The sequence below is a fragment of the Rattus norvegicus genome, chromosome 4 (assembly GCF_021556685.1).
Source record: "Rattus norvegicus strain SHRSP/BbbUtx chromosome 4, alternate assembly SHRSP_T2T, whole genome shotgun sequence".
Lineage (NCBI taxonomy): Eukaryota > Metazoa > Chordata > Mammalia > Rodentia > Muridae > Rattus > Rattus norvegicus.
In genome coordinates, this window is record NC_141537.1 from 5,295,051 (window position 1) to 5,322,956 (window position 27,906).

At 39.8% G+C, this 27,906-nt stretch overlaps 1 protein-coding gene across 1 annotated transcript; it reads right to left on the bottom strand.

Moving 5' to 3' along the window:
* Positions 1-4,316: 4,316 nt before the first annotated feature.
* Ralbp1l3 (ralA binding protein 1 like 3) lies at positions 4,317-26,666 on the bottom strand. Its single transcript, XM_087659562.1, is given in 8 exon segments — positions 4,317-6,509; positions 8,659-8,798; positions 19,304-19,559; positions 20,999-21,014; positions 21,016-21,186; positions 21,573-21,682; positions 23,053-23,235; positions 26,642-26,666. Coding segments are annotated over 6 exon segments (2,682 nt in total). The 5' UTR covers positions 21,653-21,682; positions 23,053-23,235; positions 26,642-26,666; the 3' UTR covers positions 4,317-4,490.
* Between the last annotated feature and the right edge of the window lie 1,240 nt (positions 26,667-27,906).

The window sequence follows — 27,906 nt, forward strand, 5'->3', positions numbered from 1 at the left end:
ACTTCTTTTAATTTGTCTCACACAGGAACTAAACCAATACTCTAAACTGACCTGAACAAGAGGTGTTACATAGACTGTCTTCTAAATCATGACATTTTTAAGGAGAAGGCTCCCAGGTAAGATTACAGACATGGTTCAACACGCTAGCTTGAGAAATGGGAATGTTTAAAAAGTGACAATACATGTCTGAGCTAAGGAAACCTCTTGGCATAGAACATCATTCCAGCTTATAATCCTGTAAACACAAGCCTATGTACCTTACAAAAAGCATTGCTTATATATTGGTGTAGTCCCCCCAAGTGTTTACTGTATCATTACTTTGGCATTACTTTGGCATTAATTTTTCCACCCAGAGTTCCTTCATCTGGGATGCTAAGCCAATTTTCATAAAAATCCAAGGTTAGTAAGCTTCCATCAATGTTAATAATAAAATCATTTTTTTATTGAAAATAAAACAAAAAAAGTAATAGTCAATGTACATTGTAGAAAGTACTTGAAAAACATTTTTGTTTAAAATTAGCAATTTAGACCAGTGATTCTCAACTTGTGGGTCATAATCATTACAGTGTCAAATATATTTTCCATATCAGATATTCTATCCATTTTTCTTTATAATCACATCAGGAGCAAAATTTGAATTATGAAGAGAAGCAAAATGAAGTAATGGTTAAGAGTCACAACGCCATGAGAAAAATATTAGTGTTACAGGATTAGGGAGGCTGAGAATCATTGGTTGAGAGTGCACTTCCCTAAAAGATTCTCAAACTGCCATGGCTCCAGAATCTTGGCTCAAAAGTGGAACCTATATGCAGGATCTTATTTTTTTCTTCCCTAAGACTAGAATCAATGAAGCAGAGTCCTAGTTACTATAGCAATGAAGTAAACCTACCGTCTGTTCAAATTGCCTCTCCTGGCTTCTAGACTACACCACTCCTTGCAATCATAGATCTCCACTCCACTTCCCAGCTCAAAGCTCTCTCTGCCTAAAGGAAACCAGCTCCTACATGGAATATGGAGACAGGAGCCTATCATAAGTGCTCTCTGAGAGGCTCCATCCAGCAGCTGACTGGAATAGGATTGAAGAGCCATAGCCAATCATTGGATTTTATGGATCAATCAGGGACTTGTACGGAAGAAATGGGGGAAGGATTCCACACCCTAAAGGAGATAGGAACTCCATAGGAAGAGCTACAGAATCAACTACACAGGACCACTGGGAGCTACCAAAAGCTGAATTACCATCTAAAAAGCCTACAGAAGCTGTACCATGACCTACTGCACATTTATAGCAAACGTAAAGCTTGGTCTCCATGTGCGTCCCCCAACATGTGGAGCAGAACTATCTGCAAGCTCTTGACTTGAAACCCCTCCCCAACTGGCCTTAGGGGAGAAGATGGTCTAACCCTGAACAGAGTGAGGTGCCAGGGTAGTAGGATAAACCAGGGGCCCGTAACTGGCTCAGAGAAGGAAAAAGGCTTTGTGAGGAGAGAATGGGGGTGTGTGTCAGCATAGGAGACATAAAATTAACAAATAAATAAATGTAAAATAATAATAATGATTATAATAATGATGATGATGATGATAGTAACTAATAAAATAAATGAACAAAACAAAGAAACAAAGACCATAGTCCTCTTCTTGGAAATAGGCAACTGTCAAAAATGGCAGCACCAGAAATTACTTGATCCTAACTGTATAATTTGGTGAATGTGTAGAGTACACACAGAGTAAAGTTGTAATATACATGTAGACCTCTGCTTACAGACCACCTGGAATAGTGATGAAGTTTCTTATATGTTTTCCACATGAGAACGTCTCAGTTTCATACCTTTTTCTTAAAATTGGTAAATATTCAACAATATAAATTAAGTTGTAAGCATCAGTTTGTTTAAAGAACAGAAACTGTCTTTGTTCGTAAAATACCACAAATAACTTTCATGTTGTACTAAAGGTAGCAAGTCATAAAATTGGAAGAATCCCAGGTGCTCTTGTACCTGTAAATTGCTTTGAATGCACATGGCTACCTTCAGTCACTGATCTTAACTTTCTCCCCATGATGTGGTCCCAAGTTTCTGGCAATTTGAACCAGACACACTTGGCAAGCTCAAGAGCCAAGGAGGAATCATTGGGTACCTTTGCCCAATGTTACTAAACATAGTTAATCGCAGAACACTATCTTTTCTCTTGATGTCTGGGCCATAGGTCCATAGTCTTCTGAGAGGTGAATTCAGATCAAGGCCCAAACAGAAATAAAACAATATTTGCTCTAGACTCACTGCAGCTCCCTGGCAAATTAAGAGTGGTAGACAGGTTAAATGTAGCTTGGGTTAATTCTTGACTACTTGACATGGAATTAGAATGTCAATATCTGGCAAAAGTTAAAGTGCTGGATTGTTTTTTGATTAAGAAGGAAAACAATTTTGTTTATCTACTGGACAGAGGGCAATATCAAACATTGACAGCCTATTGTGGGTCAGTGGTGGACTAGCCATTTTGAACTGTTATTTGTGAGGGATAAGTTTTGGTAAGTATTATTTAAGACATGAATTTTGTAAAACACACTTTTATCACTATTACTACTTGTCCTGCTATTGCTTTACAATATACGGCCCGAGGTGAATCAGTGGGAATATATGTAACGCCAAACTAAAGCCGATCTGTTATATGATTATTTTACCTTCCAACAGAAGCTGTTCACCTGTGTCTTTGGGATGAATCTTGTGACATTCTAATCTTGTCAGACTTTTACCTGCCATGTGTCTTATCAAGAGATCATGAGTCCATGGTTCCAGAAAACAGGGATGGTATAACAAGCACGTGTTCTTCATTCCAATTAATATATCGTTCGGTGTCTATCTTATCCCTCAGGGACCAGTGTGAATATTCAGAAAAGTGAAATTGCTGGTTAGTGTTTTTGATTGGGAATGAAAACAATTCCATGTATCTACTGTAGGGAGGGCAATATCCAACATCGAACACCAATTTTTTTTTCTCAAAGGCTGCTGAATTTATTTCCTTAATCAATAATGGTCCTGGCAAAAATTAGTAAACCAACATTGAGACATTTGTAATGAAATTTTAAAAACCCATGATACCTTGATAGAAATTAGAGTTTACACAAACAAAAAGAATTCTTCGATATTGCCAGCAAATATAGAATGAGTGTTGCACATCTGACGGGTGCAGCAAGGCATTTGTACATTTTCATTTGACACCTGACCACCTTTCCAGTCTCCATAACATCTTCTCTCCAGATTTAAAAAATAGTATGCTGATTTCTATAACAAAGCTTTTTTTTTCTGTACAAAAATCAAATAATGGCCAACAAGTCACAACAGTGCAATAGGTAGAGGCTAATGAAAAATCGCACAAAACAGGTGCTGAAATAAATACTGACTGGGGAGTAGACAGAGCCCTCCTGTGGTTTTGTTGCTCACTTTAGAGTGTGGCATTTGTCTTCAGAGCCACAGGGTACCTCCCTGGGGGCCACTCATCAGACAGTGAAATCCGGTTGCCTAAGAGTCCGGCCTCCCAGACCACTGGGAGCAGTTGTCTTGGGTTAGAGGCAAACACCAGGTGCGGTCAATTACAGTTATGCTTTCCTTCCTTCCGCTCAGTTCTGTCAGAGTCCTTAAGCAGCCCCTTGAGATGACATGGACAGGTGAAAGTTGTGCATGAGAGCATCTACATGGCTTATCCTGGCAGAGGTGTGGGTATCCCAGCCCAAGCTAGCAACTGAAGTCACTGTGGAAGGTGACTTTCCTGGAAGGTCAGTGTGGAAAAGGACTCTGGTGTGAGAAGCGTCCTGTGCAACCTCAGGGTCAAGGTGGTCATCTCTGACCACCTCTGAGAAAAGGCCCTTGCTGCTCCCTGGCAGTGAGTGGGTGGCCTGCCCTGCCCAGGCTGGTGGCAGGCTGCATGGTAACCTCCCTCTGCAACCAAACTGGGCCGTCCTGACTCACAATGACAGACTCGGAGCTGGAAAAGAAAAGTGGTACACACAGGGCAGGAACAAGGAACCCCAGCGTGAGCCTTTTTGGCCAGTCAGAGAATATGAGGCAGATCCCCACTGAACAATCTGCACCAAAAGGTGTGGAAGGCACAAGCAAGAGTGGCCAGGGACCCTGCAGGGCTGGTAAGACCACGAGCGTCCACAAGGCAGGCGCAGAAGTGACCTGGTTTGGTTCCCACCCTTTGATAAGAAAGAGATCCTGATTCTACTGTGATTTAAAGAACAACAACAACAACAACAACAACAACAACAACAACAACAACAACAACAAAGTTTTTTGGTTTAAAAAGAAGCCACTCAAGGGTTAAAATAGTTATTTTTATCAAAGAAAATTAATTTTCAAATAAGCTGACACTATCTGGAAATGCCTGTGTTCCCTGCAAGCCCTCCACCCCCGAGTGTCCACCGCTTCACCCTCCCAGGACCTGAGCCTGACGCGGAGTCAGACGTGTGCAAGAGTGAGCATCTCTGAGAGCCTTTACAGAACGCTGCCAGGCAGGACAGGCAGTGGACTCTGGCTTACAGTATGATGCACAGGGCCGGGGCAGTTCAGATGCATCTCCTTCGGGTCTTTGCTGGGCGAGGGCTTCACCTGCTCCTTGGCTGCTATCACCTCAAGGACACCTTCACAGGGCAGTGGGCCTGTGCCCCCTTGCCTCTCGGGCTCCTCCTCCTGGAGCTGCTGCTCAGACTTGGCTCGCTGCATCTGGAGCAACCGGAGCTGCACTCGGAGCTCAACGATGGCCTCCCGCTCTTCACCAACTGCTTGGTTCAAGTGATTGTTCTTTATTTCTAACTCTTCATTCTGCCTCTGTAAGTCTTCCAGAATGATCTGCAGCTCCTCCTCATCCTTGCTCTCGCACTCACTGTCAGAAGAGTGCTCCTCTGTCTCGCTGCGGCCATGCTGGCGACTCTGGATCTCCGCAATCTCAGCTCGGAGGCGGTGGACCTCTTCTTTCTCCGAGGCGATCTGACTACGCAGAAACTGCTCCATGGCCAGGAGCTCCTCCTGCTCAGTCAGGATCTCATTCTCCTGGGCAAGGAGGATATTTATGTCCTCCTCAATTTCCTTCGTTTCTTCTTTGGAAACATCCTCTTTCAATAGGCTGGCTATCTCCTGGGAAATCTTGGTCTCACACTCTTGTCTTTTAGCTTCCCTCAGCTTTCTCTTGAGGGCAGTCAGAATCCTCTGTACTTCCCATAATCTTTCTTCTTTAGATAAGTCCTTTATCCCGCGCTGCAGATCTCGATGTAAACAGTTCAAAAGGAACTCCTGTCTCCTGATCTCTTCCTTGATGCCTGCTTGGGTCTCTGGCAGTGTAGGCATTGTGGCCATGTTGGACCAACGCAGAGGTCTCGTTACTTGCTTCAGGACCACGGTGCTAAAGAGCTCTTGCACGTGTGTGAAAAGCACACACAGGACCCGATTGCTGATCTGGACAGTTGGGCTCAGCACTAGAGAGATGTTCTGGATGCTCATCTTGGTTTCTATCTCCTTCGCAATGATGTGGTCCATGTGCACAATGAGCCAGGAAAGCAGAAGGTGGTTATACTCGGGCAGTTCCCTGAGCAAGCGCTGGAACTCCTGCACTTTCTCCATCTCTGTGGTCCTCCGACAAGCCTCTTCAAATCGGGGCATAAGCTCTCTGGTAAGCAAATTCTCGGGAAGGTCTCGCAAATACTGCTTCAGCAAGCTGGCTACAGTGTTAGGTTCATATTCTTTCAAGTTTGGAGACTCCTCTCGATCATAGGCTGCTTTCAGCTCATCTACCTTTGATTTGACTCCTGACACTCGGTACATGCCTTCACACTTCATGCCGTGCTGCTCCATGTAGTCCACGCACTCTCGGAAGACAGCTGGCAGCCGGATGCCGTCGTACATCATGGTCCTCTCTACTGTGTCAGCCAAGGGAGCGCCGAAAATGGGTCTGAGACTTGGGACGTCCGTCTGAGGCACCTCTGACTCCTGAGTTGGCTTCTTCTTTTTCTTCTTCTCCTTCCACTGTTTAACAACATAGGCGGCCGTCAAGTCTTTACATTTCTTTTCTTTATGCTTTTCCTCTTTGTGCTTTTCCTCTTTATGCTTTTCTTCTTTGGGCTTTTCTTTGATTTTAAAATCCTTTTCCTTCTTTTTAGAGAAGCTGGGCTTTTTGAACACATGGATTCCCTTAGACCTCTTCATCTTGGAAGGACTTTCAGCTTCATCTCCAGAGCTGTCTTCCTGGAAGGCAGCGTAGCCTTCAGTCCTTTTCTCCTTTTTCTTAAATTTTCCCTTTTTCTTTCCATGGTCTTTCTCATCATCTGACACGATATCAGGAGGCTCGTGGAGGATGTCATGGGGAGGCAAAGGCTCATCCATTCGGTACAATCCAGGAAATTTTGTAGGGCTGATCTCCTTGGAGCTGGGAGTCCGGGTCAGCCCGCTGCCATGCTCAGCCCGGCGGTGTTCACTAGGGCTGCTGGTGGGGGGCAGGAAGGACTCGGTTATGCTGAAGCCCTGAGGAGGAAGGGAAGTGGTCTTCTGTTACCTATCCGTTCCACCAGTGCCTGCAGCCGAGCGACAGTCTGCTCTGCTGCAGCCGCTGCCTCCTGCGCTGTCCCCTGGCCGGCTGCAGGAACCCCATTCCCACCCCGCCCAGCCTTCGCCTGTTTACACCAATTCTTGATCAGTGGTGGACTAGAAAACTAGTTTTCTAGTTAACTAGTGGTTACCAGAAAACTCTGCCATTTTGAGCTGTTATTTCTGAAGGACATTTTTTGGTAAGTGTTATTGAAACATGTGTTTTGTGAAATACACTTTTACCACTATTGTAACTTGTTCCACTATTACTTCACATGGTATGGTCAGAGGTGAAATCAGTAGGAACTTTTCTAACGCCAAACTAAAGCCCATCTGATCTATGAGGATGTTAACTTCCAACAGAGGTTGTTCACCTATGTCTTTGTGATGGATCTTTGAGGTTGTCAGACTTTTAAATGCTATGCCTCTTATCAAGATGGCATGTGTCCATAGCTCCAGGAAACAGACATCCTCATGTAATCTCAAGGACAGAAAGGACATATGCATCTCTAGAGGAATGTTAATGTTGATGATGTAAAAACCTTCCTCATCTTTAAGAAAGATGCTGTTATAAGCACGTATTCTTCATTCCAGTCAATGTGTTGTCACTGTCAAGCCTACACCTCAGGGACCAGTGTGATTCTTTAAGTAGAATTTCGAATATGTGATCTGATTCTTGTCCTTTGTCTGCAATTATGGATAACATATCCTGTGTGGGATAAGGATAAGCTTGTAGCATTAGAAATCCACACCTGAAGCACAAATATGTCTTTTATTGTGAACCTGAGCAAGGACAGTTTTGGCTGCACAGCTATAACTGAGAGGAATAAAGTAGTCATTGAACTTTTTTCTGTTTTAGCTTCCAAATACATTTTCTTCCCTAATCCATTTTCCCCCCATTTGTAACATCATGGTTTTGTTTGGACTTCTGTTCCCCAAAGCATTTTGGTGAATGGTCCTTTATTACTTTCTGATTCCTTCTATGAATATTTTTCTCAAGCTTGGCATTCTAAGTAAATATTGGGATATTTCCCTTCTAGAGATCAAATCAGTATTTTACTTCCTGTCTGTCCTGGCCTCTATTATGTATCCTGTTTTTTATTTTAATAAATATTATTTCACTATACTATTAAGACTTTAATTTCCTTTTCTGTGACTTCTTTTTTTTTTTTTCTTTTTTTCGGAGCTGGGGACCGAACCCAGGGCCTTGCACTTGCGAGGCAAGTGCTCTACCACTGAGCTAAATCCCCAACCCTTTCTGTGACTTCTTATTTTTAACTATGTCTAAAGATGCTGTCACATTTAAGCACCCAAGTATTTGTCAATTATTCTTCCATAATTTTATTCTGTAAAAATGACTACCATACACAGATTTATTCCATATTTTCTCTATTTTCAATTGATTACATGATTAAAAACATGGTTACCAGAAAACTCTGCTCTAAAATACCTAAGAAATGTGTAGTAATGCTCATGTATCTGACAAGATAAATTTGATCACACATAGCATAAATTCCTAGCTCAGTTATAGTGCTAAAATAGATGTGGACAGTAAATATATATTTCCAAAGAAGTTTAGTAACTAGTTTAAAATAGATTAAGCCATATTAGACAGCATTTAAATCTAGACCACTATGATAAAAGATGTTACTATATAGCAAAAAAATAATGTATACATCTAATTCATTGATAATGTACAGTAAAAGTCTATAGATATCATTAATTATAAAAGATTGAGTAATCTCAGAGGCAATGATATTAAGGGATTGACTCCAGAATAATATGGAGTCATAAAGAAGCTGGAAGACTTTACAGTCGGGTTATCAGCGGTGTACTTCCCTAGACCCATTTCCTCCAAGAAGCTGGTGGGTTAGGATCTTTGATGCAATCAGGGTAAAACATGGGAATATTATTTCTTTTTATTCTGTATTTTTGATTTCTTTCAATTACATGACTCAAACTTCAGTGCAAATTATTTCTATTTTAAAATGATCTTACCTTCATGTATAGGTTATCTAAACATTAATCTGTTTGATTAAATAATTCCTTAAATGAAGGTGCTGTAGAAACCCAAACTGATACTCACAAGTTTTGGAGTAGGCAAAGTTTTGTCTTCTAAAAGACCCGAAAGAGATTTGCCAAACAAACATTTCTGTTTTGCTTGTGGTGGATTAATAGATGTTACGGTTGGGTTAGTATATACAATGCCTTCATGTTTTTGTGAATCTAAGAAAGAAGGGAAATCATTGCTGTAATTGCTGAACTCATTTAGTCCTCATTTAGCCCTAGCATACGTACCTTTTTCCCTTTACCACCTGCATGCCTTATACAATATCACAAACACACAGAAAATAACTAATTAATATTATAACATTTATAATGATCTTGCTTCCTAAGGCACTCGATATATAGTTGTATATGGCCCATTCTTCATGCATAAAGAGTAAGTTATTGTGTTTGCCTTGAAAGCTATGCTTAAAGATATTAGAATCAAACAGTCATATAGTACCAATCTTTTCATCCCCTTCTGTGACTTTCTGACTGCCGTGGCCAACAGTAAAGTACCAGCAGTATCTGTACTTCACAACACAATTTGCCTAATTGCACGTCTGTTACATTCCTTGGCTTTCTCCACTGATCTTTGAGCAAATCTGAGATCGTAGTGTCTATGTCAACCATATGGGTTTATTATGCTATATTTTCAGATTTTCATAAGAGACTAGGATGCTGGCACATGCCTTTATTTCTAGATCTCAGGAAGCAGAACCAAGGGGATCTATGTAAATTTGATTTCAGTTTGGTTCACTGATCAACCTCCATGATGGCCAGAGCTGTTACATACAGAAAATCCAATTTGCTATTGAGTTGCTATTTTCTTTAAGAATCTATGAGACTTGACCTCACACTAGTCAGAATGGCTAAGAATAAAAACTCAGGTGACAGCAAATGCTGGTGAGGATGTGGAGAAAGAGGAACACTCCTCCATTGTTGGTGGGATTGCAGACTGGTACAACCATTCTGGAAATCAGTCCGGAGGTTTCTCAGAAAATTGGACGTTGAACTAACTAAGGACCCAGCTATACCTCTCTTGGGCATATACCCAAAAGATGCCCCTACATATAACAAAGACATGTGCTCCACTATGTTCATAGCAGCCTTATTTATAATAGGCAGAAGCTGGAAAGAACCCAGATGCCTTTCAGCAGAGGAATGGATACAGAAAATGTGGTACATCTACACAATGGAATATTACTCAGCTATCAAAAACAATGACTTTATGAAATTCATAGGCAAATGGATGGAAGTGGAAAATATCATCCTGAGTGAGGTTACCCAATCACAGAAAAACACACATGGTATGCACTCATTGATAAGTGGATATTAGCTCAAATGCTTGAATTACCCTAGATGCACAGAACACATGAAACTCAAGAAGGATGACCAAAATGTAAATGCTTCACTCCTTCTTTAAAAGGGGAACAAGAATACCCTTAGGAGGGAATAGGGAGGCAAAGTGTAGAAGAGAGGTAGAAGGAACATCCATTCAAAGCCTGCCCCACATGTGGCCCATTCATATACAGCCACCCAATTAGATAAGATGGATGAAGAAAAGAAGTGCAGGCTAAAAGGAACTAGATGTAGATCTCTCCTGAGAGACACAGCCAGAATACAGCAAATACATAGGCGAATGCCAGCAGCAAACCAATAAACTGAGAACGAGACCCCCATCGTTGAAGGATCAGAGGAAGGACTGAAAGAGCTTGAAGGGGACCCCATAGGAACAACAATGCCAACCAACCAGAGCTTCCAGGGACTAAGCCACTACACAAAGACTATACATGGACTGACCCTGGGGCTCCAACTGCACAAGTAGCAATGAATAGCCTAGTAAGAGCACCAGTGGAAGGGGAAGCCCTTGTTCTTGCCAAGAATGAATCCCCAGTAAACTTAATTGTTGGGGGGAGGGGGATAATGGGGGAAGGATTAGGAGGGAGCACCCATAGAGAAGGTAAGGCAGAGGGGTTAGGGGAATGCTGGCCTGGAAACCAGGAAAGGGAATAAAGATCGAAATGTAAATAAGAAATACCCAGGTTAATATAATGGAGAAAAATAAAAAAGAGCAACATGTAGAAGAATGCAGATCGATCCATGCTTATCACCCTGTACAAAGCTTAAGTCCAAGTGGATCAAGGACCTCCACATCAAACCAGACACACTCAAACTAATAGAAGAAAAACTAGGGAAGCATCTGGAACACATGGGCACTGGAAAAAATTTCCTGAACAAAACACCAATGGCTTATGCTCTAAGATCAAGAATCGACAAATGGGATCTCATAAAACTGCAAAGCTTCTGTAAGGCAAAGGACACTGTGGTTAGGACAAAACGGCAACCAACAGATTGGGAAAAGATCTTTACCAATCCTACAACAGATAGAGGCCTTATATCCAAAATATACAAAGAACTCAAGAAGTTAGACCGCAGGGAAACAAATAACCCTATTAAAAAATGGGGTTCAGAGCTAAACAAAGAATTCACAGCTGAGGAATGCCGAATGGCTGAGAAACACCTAAAGAAATGTTCAATATCTTTAGTCATAAGGGAAATGCAAATCAAAACAACCCTGAGATTTCACCTCACACCAGTGCGATTGGCTAAGATCAAAAACTCAGGTGACAGCAGATGCTGGCGAGGATGTGGAGAAAGAGGAACACTCCTCCATTGTTGGTGGGATTGCAGACTGGTAAAACCATTCTGGAAATCAGTCTGGAGGTTCCTCAGAAAATTGGACATTGAACTGCCTGAGGATCCAGCTATACCTCTCTTGGGCATATACCCAAAAGATGCCTCAACATATAAAAGAGACACGTGCTCCACTATGTTCATCGCAGCCTTATTTATAATAGCCAGAAGCTGGAAAGAACCCAGATGCCCTTCAACAGAGGAATGGATACAGAAAATGTGGTACATCTACACAATGGAATATTACTCAGCTATCAAAAACAACGAGTTTATGAAATTCGTAGGCAAATGGTTGGAACTGGAAAATATCATCCTGAGTGAGCTAACCCAATCACAGAAAGACATACATGGTATGCACTCATTGATAAGTGGCTATTAGCCCAAATGCTTGAATTACCCTAGATCCCTAGAACAAACGAAACTCAAGACGGATGATCAAAATGTGAATGCTTCACTCCTTCTTTAAATGAGGAAAAAGAATACCCTTGGCAGGGAAGGGAGAGGCAAAGATTAAAACAGAGACTGAAGGAACACCCATTCAGAGCCTGCCCCACAAGTGGCCCATACATATACAGCCACCCAATTAGACAAGATGGATGAAGCAAAGGAGTGCAGACCGACAGGAGCCGGATGTAGATCGCTCCTGAGAGACACAGCCAGAATACAGCAAATAGAGAGGCGAATGCCAGCAGCAAACCACTGAACTGAGAATAGGTCCCCCGTTGAAGGAATCAGAGAAAGAACTGGAAGAGCTTGAAGGGGCTCGAGACCCCAAAAATACAACAATGCCAAGCAACCAGAGCTTCCAGGGACTAAGCCACTACCTAAAGACTATACATGGACTGACCCTGGACTCTGACCCCATAGGTAGCAATGAATATCCTAGTAAGAGCACCAGTGGAAGGGGAAGCCCTGGGTCCTGCTAAGACTGAACCCCCAGTGAACTAGTCTATGGGGGGAGGGCGGCAATGGGGGGAGGGTTGGGAGGGGAACACCCATAAGTAAGGGGAGGGGGGAGGGGGATGTTTGCCCGGAAACCGGGAAAGGGAATAACACTCGAAATGTATATAAGAAATACTCGTTAATAAAAAAAAATACTTAAAAAAAAAAAAAAGAATCAGCACTCAAGCGGCAGGATCCATGCACTCCAGACACAGCCCTGACCTGAAGAGACCCGGATCAACAGTTCTCTGCACCAAAATCCCATGGGAGGGAGAGCTAAACCTTCAGAGGGGCAGACATGCCGGGGAAACCAGAAGACACTACACTCTGCCCACATTTTGACTCCAGAGGAAAACACCTAACACCATCTGGGATCCCGGTGCAAGGGGGGCCAGGAAAAGGCAGCGCAGGCCCTGCTGGTTGCCGCCCTCACGGAGAACTCAACAGCAGCCCCCAGGCAGCAACTTGAACCGCTGGACCACAGGTAAGACCAACTTCTCTACTCAAAGCGACCTGCCAGGTGGACTCAGGATACAGACCCACAGGAACAGCTGAAGACCAGTAGACAGGAAAGACTATACACCTGAAAGCAGAACACTCTGTTCCTATAACTGGCTGAAAGAAAACAGGAAAACAGGTATACAGCACCCCTGACACACAGTCCTATAGGAGAGTATAGCCATTGTCAGAAATAGCAGAAAAAGGTAACACCAGAGACAACCTGATGGCGAGAGGCAAGCGCAGGAACCCAAGCAACAGAAACTAAGACTACATGGCATCATCGGAGCCCAATTCTCCCAACAAAGCAAACATGGAATATCCAAACACACCAGAAAAGCAAGATCTAGTTTCAAAATCATATTTGATCATGATGCTGGAGGACTTCAAGAAAGACATGAAGAACTCCCTTAGAGAAACGCAGGAAAACAGAAATAAACAAGTAGAACCCTATAGAGAGGAATCACGAAAATCCCTGAAAGAATTCCAGGAAAACACAATCAAACAGGTGAAGGAATTGAAAATGGAAATAGAAGCAATAAAGAAAGCACAAAGGGAAACAACCATGGATATAGAAAACCAAAGGAAGAGACAAAGAGCTGCAGATACAAGCATCACCAACAGAATACAAGAGTTAGAAGAGAGAACCTCAGGAGCAGAAGATTCCATAGAAATCATCGACACAATGGTCAAAGATAATGTAAAATGGAAAAAGCTACTGGTTCAAAACATACAGGAAAACCAGGACTCAATGAGAAGATCAAACCTAAGGATAATAGGTATAGAGGAGAGTGAAGACTCCCAGCTCAAAGGACCAGTAAATATCTTCAACAAAATCATAGAAGAAAACTTCCCTAATCTAAAGAAAGAGATGCCCATAAACATACAAGAAGACTACAGAACTCCAAATAGATTGGACCAGAAAAGAAACTCCTCCCGTCACATAATAGTAAAACACCAAATGCACAAAACAAAGAGAATATTAAAAGCAGTAAGGGAAAAAGGTCAAGTAACATATAAAGGCAGACCTATCAGAATCACACCAGACTTCTCACCAGACACTATGAAAGCCAGAAGATCCTGGACAGATGTCATACAGACCCTAAGAGAATACAAATGACAGCCCAGGGTACTGTATCCAGCAAAACTCTCAATTAACATAGATGGAGAAACCAAGATATTCCATGACAAAACCAAACTTACCCAATATCTTTCTACAAATCGAGCACTAGAAAAGATAATAAATGGTAAAGCCCAACATAAGGAGGCAAGCTAAACCCTAGAAAAAGCAAAAAACTAATCATCTTGGCAACAAAACAAAGAAAAGAAAAGCACACAAACATAATCTCACATCCAAATATGAATATAACCGGAAGCAATAATCACTATTCGTTCATATCTCTCGAAATCAATGGTCTCAACTCCCAATAAAAAGACATAGACTAACAAACTGAATACTCAATGAGGACCCTGCATTCTGCTGCCTACAGGAAACACACCTGAGAGAAAAAGACAGACACTACCTCAGAGTGAAAGGCTGGAAAACTACTTTCCAAGCAAATGGTCTGAAGAAGCAAGCTGGAGTGGCCATTTTAATATCGAAAAAAATCGATTTTCAACTAAATGTCATCAAAAAAGATAAGGAAGGATACTTCATATTCATCAAAGGAAAAATCCACCAAGATGAACTCTCAATCCTAAATATTTATGCTCCAAATACAAGGGTACCAACATACATAAAGAAACCTTACTAAAGCTCAAAGCACACATTGCACCTCACACAATAATAGTGGGAGATTTCAACACCCCACTCTCACTGGACAGATCATGGAAACAAAAATTTAACAGAGACATAGACAGACTAAGAGAAGTCATGAACCAAATTGACGTAAAAGATATTTATAGAACTTTCTATCCTAACACAAAAAGATAAACCTTCTTCTCACCACGTCATGGTACTTTTTCCAAAATTGACCACATAATTGGTCATAAAAAAGGCATCAACAGATACAGAAAGTCAGAAATAATCCTATGCGTCCTATCAGACCACCACGGGCTAAAGCTGGTCTTCAATAACAATAAGGGAAGAACGCCCACATATACATGGAAGTTGAACAATGCTCTACGCAATGATGACCTTGTCAAGGAAGAAATAAAGAAAGAAATTAAAGACTTCTTAGAATTCAATGAAAATGAAGGTACAACATACCCAAACTTATGGGACACAATGAAAGCTGTGCTAAGAGGAAAACTCATAGCTCTGAATGTCTGCAGAAAGAAATAGGAGAGAGCATATATCAGCAACTTGAGAGCACACCTAAAAGCTCTAGAACAAAAAGAAGAAAATACACCTAGGAGGAGTAGAAGGCAGGAAATAATCAAACTCAGAGCTGAAATCAACCAAGTAGAAACAAAAAGGACCAAAGAAAGAATCAAGAGAACCAAAAGTTGGTTTGAGAAAATCAACAAGATAGATAAACCCTTAGCCAGACTAACGAGAGGAAACAGAGAGTGTGTCCAAATTAACAAAATCAGAAATGAAAAGGGAGACATAACTATCGAATCAGAGGAAATTCAAAAAATCATCAGATCTACTACAAAAGCCTATATTCAATAAAACTTCAAAATCTTCAGAAAATGGATAATTTCCTAGACAAATACCCAGTACCAAAGTTAAATCAGGAACAGATAAACCATTTAAACAACCCCATAACTCCTAAAGAAATAAAAGCAGTCATTAAAGGTCTCCCAACCAAAAAGAGCCCAGGTCCAGGCAGGTTCTGTGCAGAATTCTATCAGACCTCCATAGAAGACCTCAAACCAATACTATCCAAACTATTCCACAAAATTGAAACAGAAAAGATTGCTACCGAATTCCTTCTATGAAGCCACAATTACTCTCATACCTAAACCACACAAAGACCCAACAAAGAAAGAGAACTTCGGACGAATTTCCCTTATGAGGATCGAAGCAAAAATACTCAATAAAATTCTGACAAAACGAATCCAAGAGCACATCCAAACAGTCATCCACCATGATCAAGTAGGCTTCATCCCAGGCATGCAGGGATGGTTTAATATTCGGAGAACTATCAACATAATCTATTATATAAACAAACTGAAAGAACAAAACCACATGACCATTTCATTAGATGTTAAGAAAGCATTTGAAAATATTCAACACCCCTTCATCATAATAGTCCTAGAAAGAATAGGAATTCAAGACCCATACCTAAACATACTAAATGCCATATACGGCAAACCGGTAGCTAACATTAAACTAAATGGACAGAAATTTGAAGCAATCCCACTAAAATCAGGGACTAGACAAGGCTGCCCACTCTCTTCCTACTTATTCAATATAGTTCTTGAAGTTCTAGCCAGAGCAATCAGACAAAAATGGAGACCAAAGGGATATAGATTGGAAAAGAAGAAGTCAAAATATGACTATTTGCAGATGATAGGCAGTATTTTTCTGTGACCCCAAAAGTTCCACCAGAGAACTACTAAACCTAATAAACAACTTCAGCAAAGGGGCTGGGTATAAAATTAACTCAAATAAATCAGTAGCCTTCCTCTACACAAAAGAGAAACAAGCCAAGAAAGAAATTAGGGAAACGACATCCTTCATAAAAGTCCCAAATAATATAAAATACCTTAGTGTGATTTAACCAAGCAAGTGAAAGATCTATATGATAAGAACTTCAAGACTCTGAAGAAAGAAATTGAAGAAGACCTCAGAAGATGGAAATATCTCCCATGCTCATGCATTGGCAGGATTAATATAGGAAAAATGGCAATTTTACCAAAAGTGATCTACAGATTCAATGCAATCCCCATCAAAATACCAATCCAATTCTTCAGAGAGTTAGACAGAACAATTTGCAAATTCATTTGGAATAACAAAAAACCCAGGTTAGCTAAAACTATCCTCAAAAATAATAGGACTTCTGGGGGGGGGATCAATATCCCTGAACTCAAGCAGTATTACAGAGCAAAGGTGATAAAAACTGTATGGTATTGGTACAGAGTCAGACAGATAGACCAGTGGAATAGAATCGAAGACTCAGAAATGAACCCACACACCTATGGTCACTTGATTCTTGACAAAGGGGCCAAAACTATCCAATGGAAAAAAGATAGCATTTTCAGCAAATGATGGTGGTTCAACTTGAGGTCAGTCATGTAGAAGAATGCAGATCGATCCATGCTTATCACCCTGTACAAAGCTTAAGTCCAAGTGGACCAAGGACCTCCACATCAAACCAGATACACTCAAACTAATAGAAGAAAAAGAGGGGAAGCATCTGGAACACATGGGCACTGGAGAAAATTTCCTGAACAAAACACCAATGGCTTATGCTCTAAGATCCAGAATCGACAAATGGGATCTCATAAAACTGCAAAGCTTCTGTTAGGCAAAGGATACTGTTGTTAGGACAAATCGGCAACCAACAGATTGGGAAAAGATCTTTACCAATTGTACAACAGATAGAGGGCTTATATCCAAAATATACAAAGAACTCAAAAAGTTAGACTGCAGGGAGACAAATAACCCTATAAAAAAAGGGATTCAGAGCTAAACAAAGAATTCTGAGCTGAGGAATGCCGAATGGTGACAGCAAATGCTGGTGAGGATGTGGAGAAAGAGGAACACTCCTCCATTATTGGTGGGATTGCAGACTAGTACAATTGTAGGATGATGTCACAGGTGAGGCAGGTACAGGATAGAAGGAGGCCTGTCATTGGAGGAGAAGGAAGGATGGGTAGGAGAGAAGTTTGAAGGAAGAGGAGACGACTAGGGGAGAGGGGAGGAGACAGGGCGGAGGAGAGGGGCTGAGAAGCCGTGGCAGGACAAGATGGCAGGTGATGTTAAGATTCTGCTCTGTGTATATACAGGTTTTTATTAATGTTCTCAAGGGATGGATAGTACCAGGCTTTTTATGTTTAAGTGGGCAATTATATCTTACCAATTGGATCTAAGATTATTGTATTGTGTGTTCTTTTATGTGAGGGTTTGAGTGTAGGGAAGTGTGCGGCTGGGCTGTGTTTGCGCCAAGATAATCTAGCAGATATCTTGGGGCACTGTGGTGAGGACCTAGCAGGGTAAAAGACACCGTTAATCTTTTTTATATTTATCTGGGCACTGCGGTGTGGGCCCAGCGGGGTAAAAGACCAACAATACTTTTTATTATTTTTATATTTTTACAACAGATGGCGACAACCATTCTGGAAATCAGTCCGGAGGTTTCTCAGAAAATTGGACGTTGAACTAACTAAGGACCCAGCTATACCTCTCTTGGGCATATACCCAAAAGATGCCCCTACATATAACAAAGACATGTGCTCCACTATGTTCATAGCAGCCTTATTTATAATAGGCAGAAGCTGGAAAGAACCCAGATGCCCTTCAACAGAGGAATGGATACAGAAAATGTGGTGCATCTACACAATGGAATATTACTCAGCTATCAAAAACAATGACTTTATGAAATTCATAGGCAAATGGATGGAACTGGAAAATATCCTAAGTGAGGTAACCCAATCGCAGAAAAACACACATGATGTGCACACATTGATAAGTGGCTATTAGCCCAAATGCTTGAATTACCCTAGATGCACAGAACACATGAAACTCAAGAAGGATGACCAAAATGTGGACGCTTCACTCCTGCTTTAAAAGGGGAACAAGAATACCCTTGGGAGGGAATCGGGAGGCAAAGTTTAGAACAGAGGCAGAAGGAACATCCATTCAAAGCCTGCCCCACATGTGGCCCATTCATATGCAGCCACCCAATTAGATAAGATGGATGAAGAAAAGGAGTGCAGGCTGACAAGAACTGGAAGTAGGTCTCTCCTGAGAGACACAGCCAGAATACGGCAAATACATAGGTGAATGCCAGCAGCAAACCACTGAACTGAGAATGGGACCCCTGTTGAAGGAATCAGAGAAAGGACTGAAAGAGCTTGAAGGGGCTCGACACCCCAGATGACCAACAATGCCAACCAACCAGAGCTTCCAGGGACTAAGCCACGACCCAAAGATTATACATGGACTGACCCTGGACTCTGACCTCATAGGTAGCAATGAATAGCCTAGTAAGAGCACCAGTGGAAGGGGAAGCTCTTGGTCCTGCCAAAACTGAATTACCAGTAAACTTGATTGTTGGGGGGGAGGGTGGTAATGGGGGGAGGAGAGAGAGGGGAACACCCTTACAGAAGGGGAGTGGGAGGGGTTGGGGGGAATAACAATCGAAATGTAAACAAGAAATACTCAAGTTAATAAAGATGGAAAAAATGTTAAGAATCAATATATCACTGTAAGTATCATTTCTTTACATATTCTTGATTTCTTAATCTCATTTCTGTGTTTAACCTCTAGCATAACCTCAGGACCAGTGGAAAGAGGTACTAAAGTTTGGAAGCAAATTCTAACAATAGGATAATATCTATAATGCACAGGTGAAATTTTCCCTCACATGGTAAATCCTTCATTGGTGTTTGTTATAAATCATACTTTAAGTTCTGGGAGTAGAACAACTATGTACCTAGAAGGCCCGCATAGGGAAGAGCAGCTGGACTTTTCGGCAGTGTATTATAGCCAGGAGTGCATGTTTTCCCAATGGGGCAGCTGCTGAGTCCATGTTCGGTTTCCTTAATGTTTCCAATATTTGTTGCATTATTCTGGGAACATGAGGACTTTCCTCCAGGAGGATGATATAGTGATGTTCCAAGCCACAGTGCAGCCAAGTCCTCTCCAAAAACTTTTGGAGAATTTTCGATCATAAATTCTACTAGAGAAATCTATGAAAAAAGAGGGCAAACACAGAGGGTCTTTGTCATTTTGCATAGTTGCAAAATCACATTTTACTTCTTAGTCTTGGAGGCTAAAAATATGCCGTTCAAAGTTCTAAGAAAAATTTAGCTGTTAGAAATAGGGGCAGGCTTTTGTCAGAAATTTAAAAGATCGTGAGATCAGATGTTCAAGTGTGATCATCACAGTGCAATGTTACATAAGAGAATGATTTCCAGTTTTTACATTGTGTTGGCTAGTATGTGATACATACTGTACACTGAAATAGCTTTGGTTACATTTTACACATATATGTGTGAGCATGATTATAAGGCTGCTTATAGAAAGGCAGAGCTAAGGAGGGAAGATGGCCTCTGAATGTGGGTACCATTCTACTGAAAGTTCCCATGGGCTGTCTAAAAAGTAAGAGATAGGCAAACCCATCTGAGCAGTGAAATTCATGTGTCTCAGTGCAATGCAATGGTAACAGTTGCATCAATATATCACGGTAGGTGCCATTTCTTCACATATCTTTAGTTAATTACTTAACCTTAATACAGTGATGACTCAGTGCAGATGCAATGGTAACATCTTGATTTTATGATTCATTATATTGGGAGGTATTTGAAATAAGATCTACTGGGAGGAAATGGTATAATTATGTATCTTCAATGGCAGGTACTTTGGGACCCTGTCTTCTCCTGATCTTTGATTCTACACAATATGAGGAATATTATTGTTTCTCAGTTGAGTTGTTTTACAGTATGCTCCTTACAGGTCCAAGGACAATTGGTCAATTAATAATGGATCAGAAACTCAAATACTTAGAGTCAAAATAACCATTTGGTCACTGTACTGCATAAGTTTTGGTAGTTTATTATAGTACTTGAAAGATGGCTAACATAGAAAAGTATACACAATAATTTCTCTAAACCAATCATAACCAGCATCCTGAAGCCAATGGTATTTTACTCACATTAATCAGGAATTCTTAAGGACCATATCTGATAAAAAAAATCCAAATTGCATTGCCTTTTTTTGTTGGGGAAACCACCTTGAAAACAAGTAGAATTTCACACATTCTACACTGAATATGTCAAAATTAAGTCTTGATTGCTGAACCAAGTACCTAGGATTTTTTTTGGTATCATTTCACAGCATTTGTTCTCACTGGCTTAGTCTAAGGATATTCTAAATGACAAAGACAAAAGACTGAGTCACTGATCTCAAATACCCATTTATATTTTACTTAAAATGCACCAATGATTCCTTCTCTCCAGAAGAACACCTTTCAAAGCTGTACTTACTTTACAAAATGAAACAAAACAAAAACCAAAACAATCATCATCAACAACAACAACAAAATAACCAAGATTCTCAGGGTAATCCTGTTTTCCTGTCTCATTGTAAAGGCTTATCAATGCTAGGCATAAAGTTCTTATCTAATTACCTTTTTGCCAATATCATGTCACTCCATTATTGCAGGAGCTGGGCATGAATAAGAGACATGGGGCTAACCCAACAGATAGGTGGTAAGAAGACACTTCATTAAAAGGAGAGTTATTTTTAATTTCATATAATATACAAAAAAGTTGCCTCAGAAGAGCCGCATTTTCAGGTGGCATTTTATCTAAAAGACTGAACACAGAGACAGTTATTTTAAAGCAAATATACTCAATTTGTAAATATAAAGGAAGGGAACGGAGTAATCATATCGTATGCAGGATGCACTGTAAATAAAATGAAAGAATTTGTATTCAAATTATTGCTTGAAATATTTACCCAATTCAGAAAAGAGACAAATCTAATTGGAATTTGAAAGTAAGATTATAAGCCTGGGCTACTGTAATTCCCACTGTAACACACACTCTTTTAAAAGTGTCTTCCATGTTTGTGAACAATTGAAAGCTTTTGCTGTCTCTCAGTGTTCTTAGTAAATGTTTCTGTGATATGTAATCTCTAATGTGTGTAAGCAAATGTTACTTCTATTTTGTTGATGTTGTTCAGAGTTTGCCAACAATTACCTCTGCACTGCGGCTAATTTCTCTTCATCATTGACCTTTTCGGGTACACCAATCCACTCATCATATAGTTTTGAAGTCATTAGACTTCCCTTGATGTTTTGGAGGAAGTCCTTATAAAGAGAGGAAAAATATTTTTGTGGAAAAAAATTAAACATGAAAATTATTCAAAGTACATTCGCCTGTAAATTTCAGTTTAGTTCTAACTTTCTTCACAGTTCCCCAAATTTCCCCTAGATAGAACGTTCCATGATATGTGGGCCCAGTAAGTTTCATCTATTTAAGCTATTTACTAAAGAGTAAATTTTCAGATTTACTTGGACTACAGAAAAATCTTTCCTTAGCTCAGCATGCCTCTAGTAGACAGCTGAGCAAACTAGCACATATAAGCGATCAATACTCCAGTTCGAATACTATTTTTAAATGATAGAAACATACAATTATGATATGGTATTTTGATGGGGATTGCATTGAATCTGTAGATCGCTTTTGGTAAAATGGCCATTTTTACTATATTGATCCTGCCAATCCATGAGCATGGGAGATCTTTCCATCTTCTAAGGTCTTCTTCAATTTCTTTCTTCAGTGTCTTGAAGTTCTTATTGTACAGATCTTTTACTTGCTTGGTTAAAGTCACACCGAGGTACTTTATATTATTTGGGTCTATTATGAAGGGTGTCATTTCCCTAATTTCTTTCTCGGCTTGTTTCTCTTTTGTGTAGAGGAAGGCTACTGATTTATTTGAGTTAATTTTATACACAGCCACTTTGCTGAAGTTGTTTATCAGCTTTAGTAGTTCTCTGGTGCAACTTTTGGGATCACTTAAATATACTATCATATCATATCATCTGCAAATAGTGATATTTTGACTTCTTCTTTTCTCATCTATATCCCCTTGACCTCCTTTTGTTGTCTGATTGCTCTGGCTAGAACTTCAAGAACTATATTGAATAAGTAGGGAGAGAGTGGGCAGCCTTGTCTAAAGATATTTGTTATATGATTTGAAATGAGGTTAGAGACTGGGCTACAAGGCTAAGGTGATTTCTAGTCAAGCCTGCAACAGATTATCTTCAACACCATACATCTTGTTTTTCTATGTAGATTTCATTGCAATAGATTGTCAAAATATAGTTCATAAGTAATTTTGTGCTCTAATCATGAAACCACTTGATGGGAACATATCACGATCCATGTCTTAGACCTGCTTATTCTAATGGGACAAAAATGTGTGTACACAGTGTCTTGGCATACCAGTTTATGGCAAATATCTGTTTAGGAAAAATGAAATGTTCTCCCTATAACCAAGATTAGTCTTCACATCGGAATTTAGAGTTTTCTTAATATGGACCTGAAACATACTGCTTTAGTGTGTTTTTTTTACAGTGCCCCTCTTAAGCAAGAAAATGATAGTATGCTGTGATATTTTATGACAAATTAAAATGGGAACTAAGAAAAGCCACCTGAAGGAAGATGGCAGACTCACCTTTTTGCTGCTGGCTTCTTGCTGAGTTTCTGGGCTTCAAGATGAATTTCCCATGTACATCAGCGTTTAGGTATTTCATGATTACCCCAGGTAGGGAAGGGAAAGCTGTAAAATTTCTTAAGTCCCGTGAACTTAAGTTCTTTTGAATATTTATCATTCTAATGTCATGTGGATACTCATGCCCTATGAGAAAAAAACATGAATTGTAACTACTGTAACTGAATATAGGCAACCCTTCTGATACAATTTAGAATGCTTTGCTGTATTTCTTCTCCTTGTCCTCCTCCTCCTCCTTCTCCTCCTTCTCCTCCTCCTTCTCCTCCTTCTCCTCCCCCTCCTCCTCCTTCTCCCCCTTCTATTCCTCTTTTCCTTCCCCTCCTCCTCCTTCTCCTCCTCCTATTCCTCTTTTCCTCCTCCTCCTTCAGGATAATGTAGACTATAAATACTAGAACATTAGAACCATTACAGGGATACTATAATAAATTAAGCTGAGAACTCTAAAAATAATGAGGAGAAAATTTTCAGTGTATCACTTTGTTTAGAGAATATAGACCTAAGAATGCACTGTGTAGGGGGACTTTTGCTGTATTCTTCTCTATCCATTTTAAGACATGCCTGTTGGAGTATTAATATCAATAATATTTTTACATCATAAGAATCCTACTTCACCGGGGTTGGGGATTTAGCTCAGTGGTACAGCACTTGCCTAGCAAGCGCAAGGCCCTGGGTTCGATCCCCAGCTCCGAAAAAAAGAAGAAAAAAAAGAATCCTACTTCACTCCTCTAGCTTCATATTAAGCAATTCAAATATTTCACACTGCATACATAAAATAAAATGAGCACTAATTGTCTTCACAAAGATAATTGTGATATCCTATACTAGCAACTTAAAAGCACAATGAAAACCCATATCAAAAATAAGAAAACACACTAAAGAGAAGCAGACAACAGGAAATAATATTAAGTCTGAAATCAATTAGAAACAGAATCCATAAAACCAAGATCCTGTTCTTTGAGAAAATCAACAAGACACATAAACCTAAACTAAAAGTCTCAGAAATAGTATGCAAATTAACAAAATCAGAAATGAAAAGGGAGAAATAATAGAAATTGAAGAAATTAAAAAAAAATCATCAGGCTTTACTACAAAAGACTATACTTGACAAAGCTTGAAAATCTACATGAAATGGATGATTTTCTAGACAGATACCACATACCAAAGTTAAATCAAGATCAGATAAACTAATCAGTCCCATAACCCCTAAGAAACTAGAAGAATTCATTAAAAACAACCAGCAACAATAACAGTAACAAAAAGACTAGGGCACAATGCATAATTCAGTGCATAATTCTACAAGACTTTCAAATAAAAGCTAATACCAAAACTCCTTAAAGTATTCTCAAAATAGAAACAGAACTACAGAACTTGCTGGTGAGATTGTAGAGAAATGGGAAAGCTCTTCCATTACTGGTGGGATGGCAAACTTCTACCACCACTCTGGAAATCAATCTGGCTGTTCCTCAGTAAACAGGAAATAGTTGCACCTGAAGATGCTGATATACTGGTCCTGGGCATATAGCCAAAAGATGCTCCACAGTACCACAAAGATGCGAGCTCCACTATGTTAATAGAAGCCTTATTTGTAATAAGAAGCAACCCTGATGTCCTTCAACCAAAGAATGGATACAGATAATATGGTTTATTTACACAATGGAATACTATTCAGCTATTAAAAACAAAGGACATCGTGAAATTTGCGGGCAATTGCATGGATCTAGAGAATATTCTGAGTGAGCTAACCCAGACTCCAAAGGACATGAATGGTATATATTCATTAATCAGTGACACTACACAAAATATACAGAATATCCATGACACTAAAAGTTAAACCATAAGGAAAGCCTAAGTAAGGATGCTTCAATCCCACTTAGCAAAGGGAAATAAATAACCATGGAAGGCAGAGGGAAGGAGAGATATGTGTGAGGGTGGAATGGGAGGAGAACAGGTCAGGATCAGGTATGGGAGAGACATGAGAGAGGACAAGGGACCCAAGAGAATGAATGGAAATATACAGCAATATCCCAGAGACATGGGATAGGTGTGCTCCCAAGAGTCAGGGTAGGAAATTTTGCCAAAACTCAAAATCACGCAGATGTAAAATTTGAAGAGACCACCTTTTTAAATCAGACAGGACACCTGTGGATGGATAGGGATACTAACACACCTACAAAACTTTCAACCTCAAATTGCTCCTGTCTAAAAGAAAGGCAGGACAAAAATGGAATAGAGTCTGAAGCAGTTACCAGTCAGTGACAGGCTCAACTTGGGATCCATTCCATTATTAGGCACCAATCCCAAATATTATTACTGATGCAAAGTTGTGCTTGCAGCCAGTAGCCTAGCATGGCTGTCCTGAGAGGCCCTGCAAGCAGCTGACTAAAACAGATATAGATATTACATCTAACCATTGGACTGAGGTCAACAACCCCTATGGAAAAGTTGGGAGAATTGAAAGAACTGAAAGGATTGGAAACATCATAGAAAGACCAGCAATATCAACCTGGACCCCTGGGAGCTATCAGAGACTGAGCCACCAACTAAAGAGCATACATGGGCTGTTCAGAGGCCACAGGCACCTATGTACGAGAATGTTTTCTTATCTGGCATTAGTGGGAGAGCGTGCTCTTAAGTCTGCAGAGACTTATGTCACTGGTATGAAGGTCAACTTTATCAGTTAGAGCTTCAAATTTTCAGTAGCTTTTAAAAGATCAGCTTTGCAAGAATACTTGGTGATCTCAAATTTTTAATTCTTATTCAAACTTTTCTGATAATTTTATTACTATTATTTATTTATTTGGCAATAATCTAGTGAGAAAGAAAAGAAGGCAACAAACAGAATAGCTGTAATTAAGTCAGGTTGTCTCCAGAAATCAGAATATGATTTCATATTCAGTTGCAGAATTATTGGTCATAGGAGATGTGAACTGAATATTTTACATGGATTTGGAGAAAGGGCTATATTTCTAATATTCATTACAAAACAATCTACATAATTTGGAATAAATAAAAAAGTGAAGATTTTACATTTTAGATTTAAACTTGTTTCTCTGTGTAAGTCATTCACTCACATATATACCTGATCTCCATGTTAGACTTGGTGTCTGTGCAGGTCAGATGTGGGAATTAGATCCCCTGAAACTGGAGTTATAAATGGTTGTGAGCTACCATGTGAGTGACGGAAACCCTTGAGATATATAGCTAGGAAGAGTTTCTGTAATGATCACCAAATGACTTTTTAAAATTGTTTTCTCCAGAAACAATATGTCTAGAGTTTTGTTTTGTTTGCCTTATCAGGAAAATTGTTTCTAAAACAGAAAGCACAGAAAAATTCCTGTCATTCTAAGGCTGTTGATTATGAGGTATTAAATTGTATCTGAATGTTATATTAGTAATTAATTATGATTTAAATGAATGAAATTATATTTAAGTCATTCTGCTTTAGTGTTTATTCAAGTTTAAGACTAAATAATTAAAATAGTGAGGATTTACCAAACTCAGCTAGTCCCTCCTTAGATTTCCCTGTTATTACCTTGGAGTACTCTTGGAGCTTTCCCAGGGCCAAGACAGAACCACAGTTGGTAATCTTCAATGTTCTGGGAGGCAAAAAGAACCAACCATCACAAATAAACTGACATCAGAGTCTTGAAGAGTCTAGTGATTTCCTTTACTTACTATTTCTAGCTCTCTAGCAGGGAAATTATTTAAACCAGTATTAATGATATTTCCTCTGACCACAGGTTTGAGTAAACGGGACTGATTTCAGGAGAAAATCTTTGGGTACTTGCCTTTCCTCTTGGAGGGAGCCTTGATCTACTGATCCACAATAAAATAAGAAGTTGCATTCAGCCATTACCACTAACCAAGACAAATAGTATTATGAAATTTCTTACATCTGTGCAGACTGTGTGTGGTATATTGAACTTCGACTTAACATGAGCACAGAACCTAGTGTCCACAGAGGCATATACTCATGGTGGCTATGATGAGTTTAGCAAAGTTAACATTCAAAAGATATGATAACTTCGACAACAGTGAACACAAGAGTCAAAAACAGAGAGTCTTTGAGGGTGCCTAGAAGTGAAAACAGCCTTTGGCTTTCATTGAGGGATGTCCAGTCTGTGGAGATGAAGGACATGTGTCTATCCTGGAAAATAGGCCTGATGCTGAAAAGAAGTTCTAGAACATAATTACTGCACACAGTGTTATGGATCCATTTGAAATAATCATCTAAATAGAACATTCTGTTGAAATATTGAGCACCCTCTAGGAATGGCTCTAACTGGAGTTATTATTAATTTTATTTTCTTGTAGACTCCTATTTAAAACCAATGACATTGTCCCATAGAGTTTTTAAGTGTTAAATTAGCAGACAAAAAGCACTCAAGCAGACACACCACCAAATACCCATTTACACCCCAACATACATGGAGAGGTGATAATGAAACAGAAAGAGAAAGAGAGTGAGAGAGAGAGGCAGACAGAGGTAGAGGGGCATAAAGTTAGAGAGGCAGACTGACATGTGGATTCTCATTGTACAATCTCACAGAAAGCGATAGACAGGGATGCATAAACACAGAGAAACACACACACACACACACAGTTACAAAGAGATACACATGCACATTTAAAAATAGAAAGACAATATATACACAGATATGTATGCAGAAAAGACATAGAAATGTAGACTCATTCATTAAAGATTTATTAAAAGTTAAAAATAAATACACTAGAACATGTACACTTACACGTCCACACAAGAGAAATAAAAACAAGAAGAGATGGGAAAGACTACAG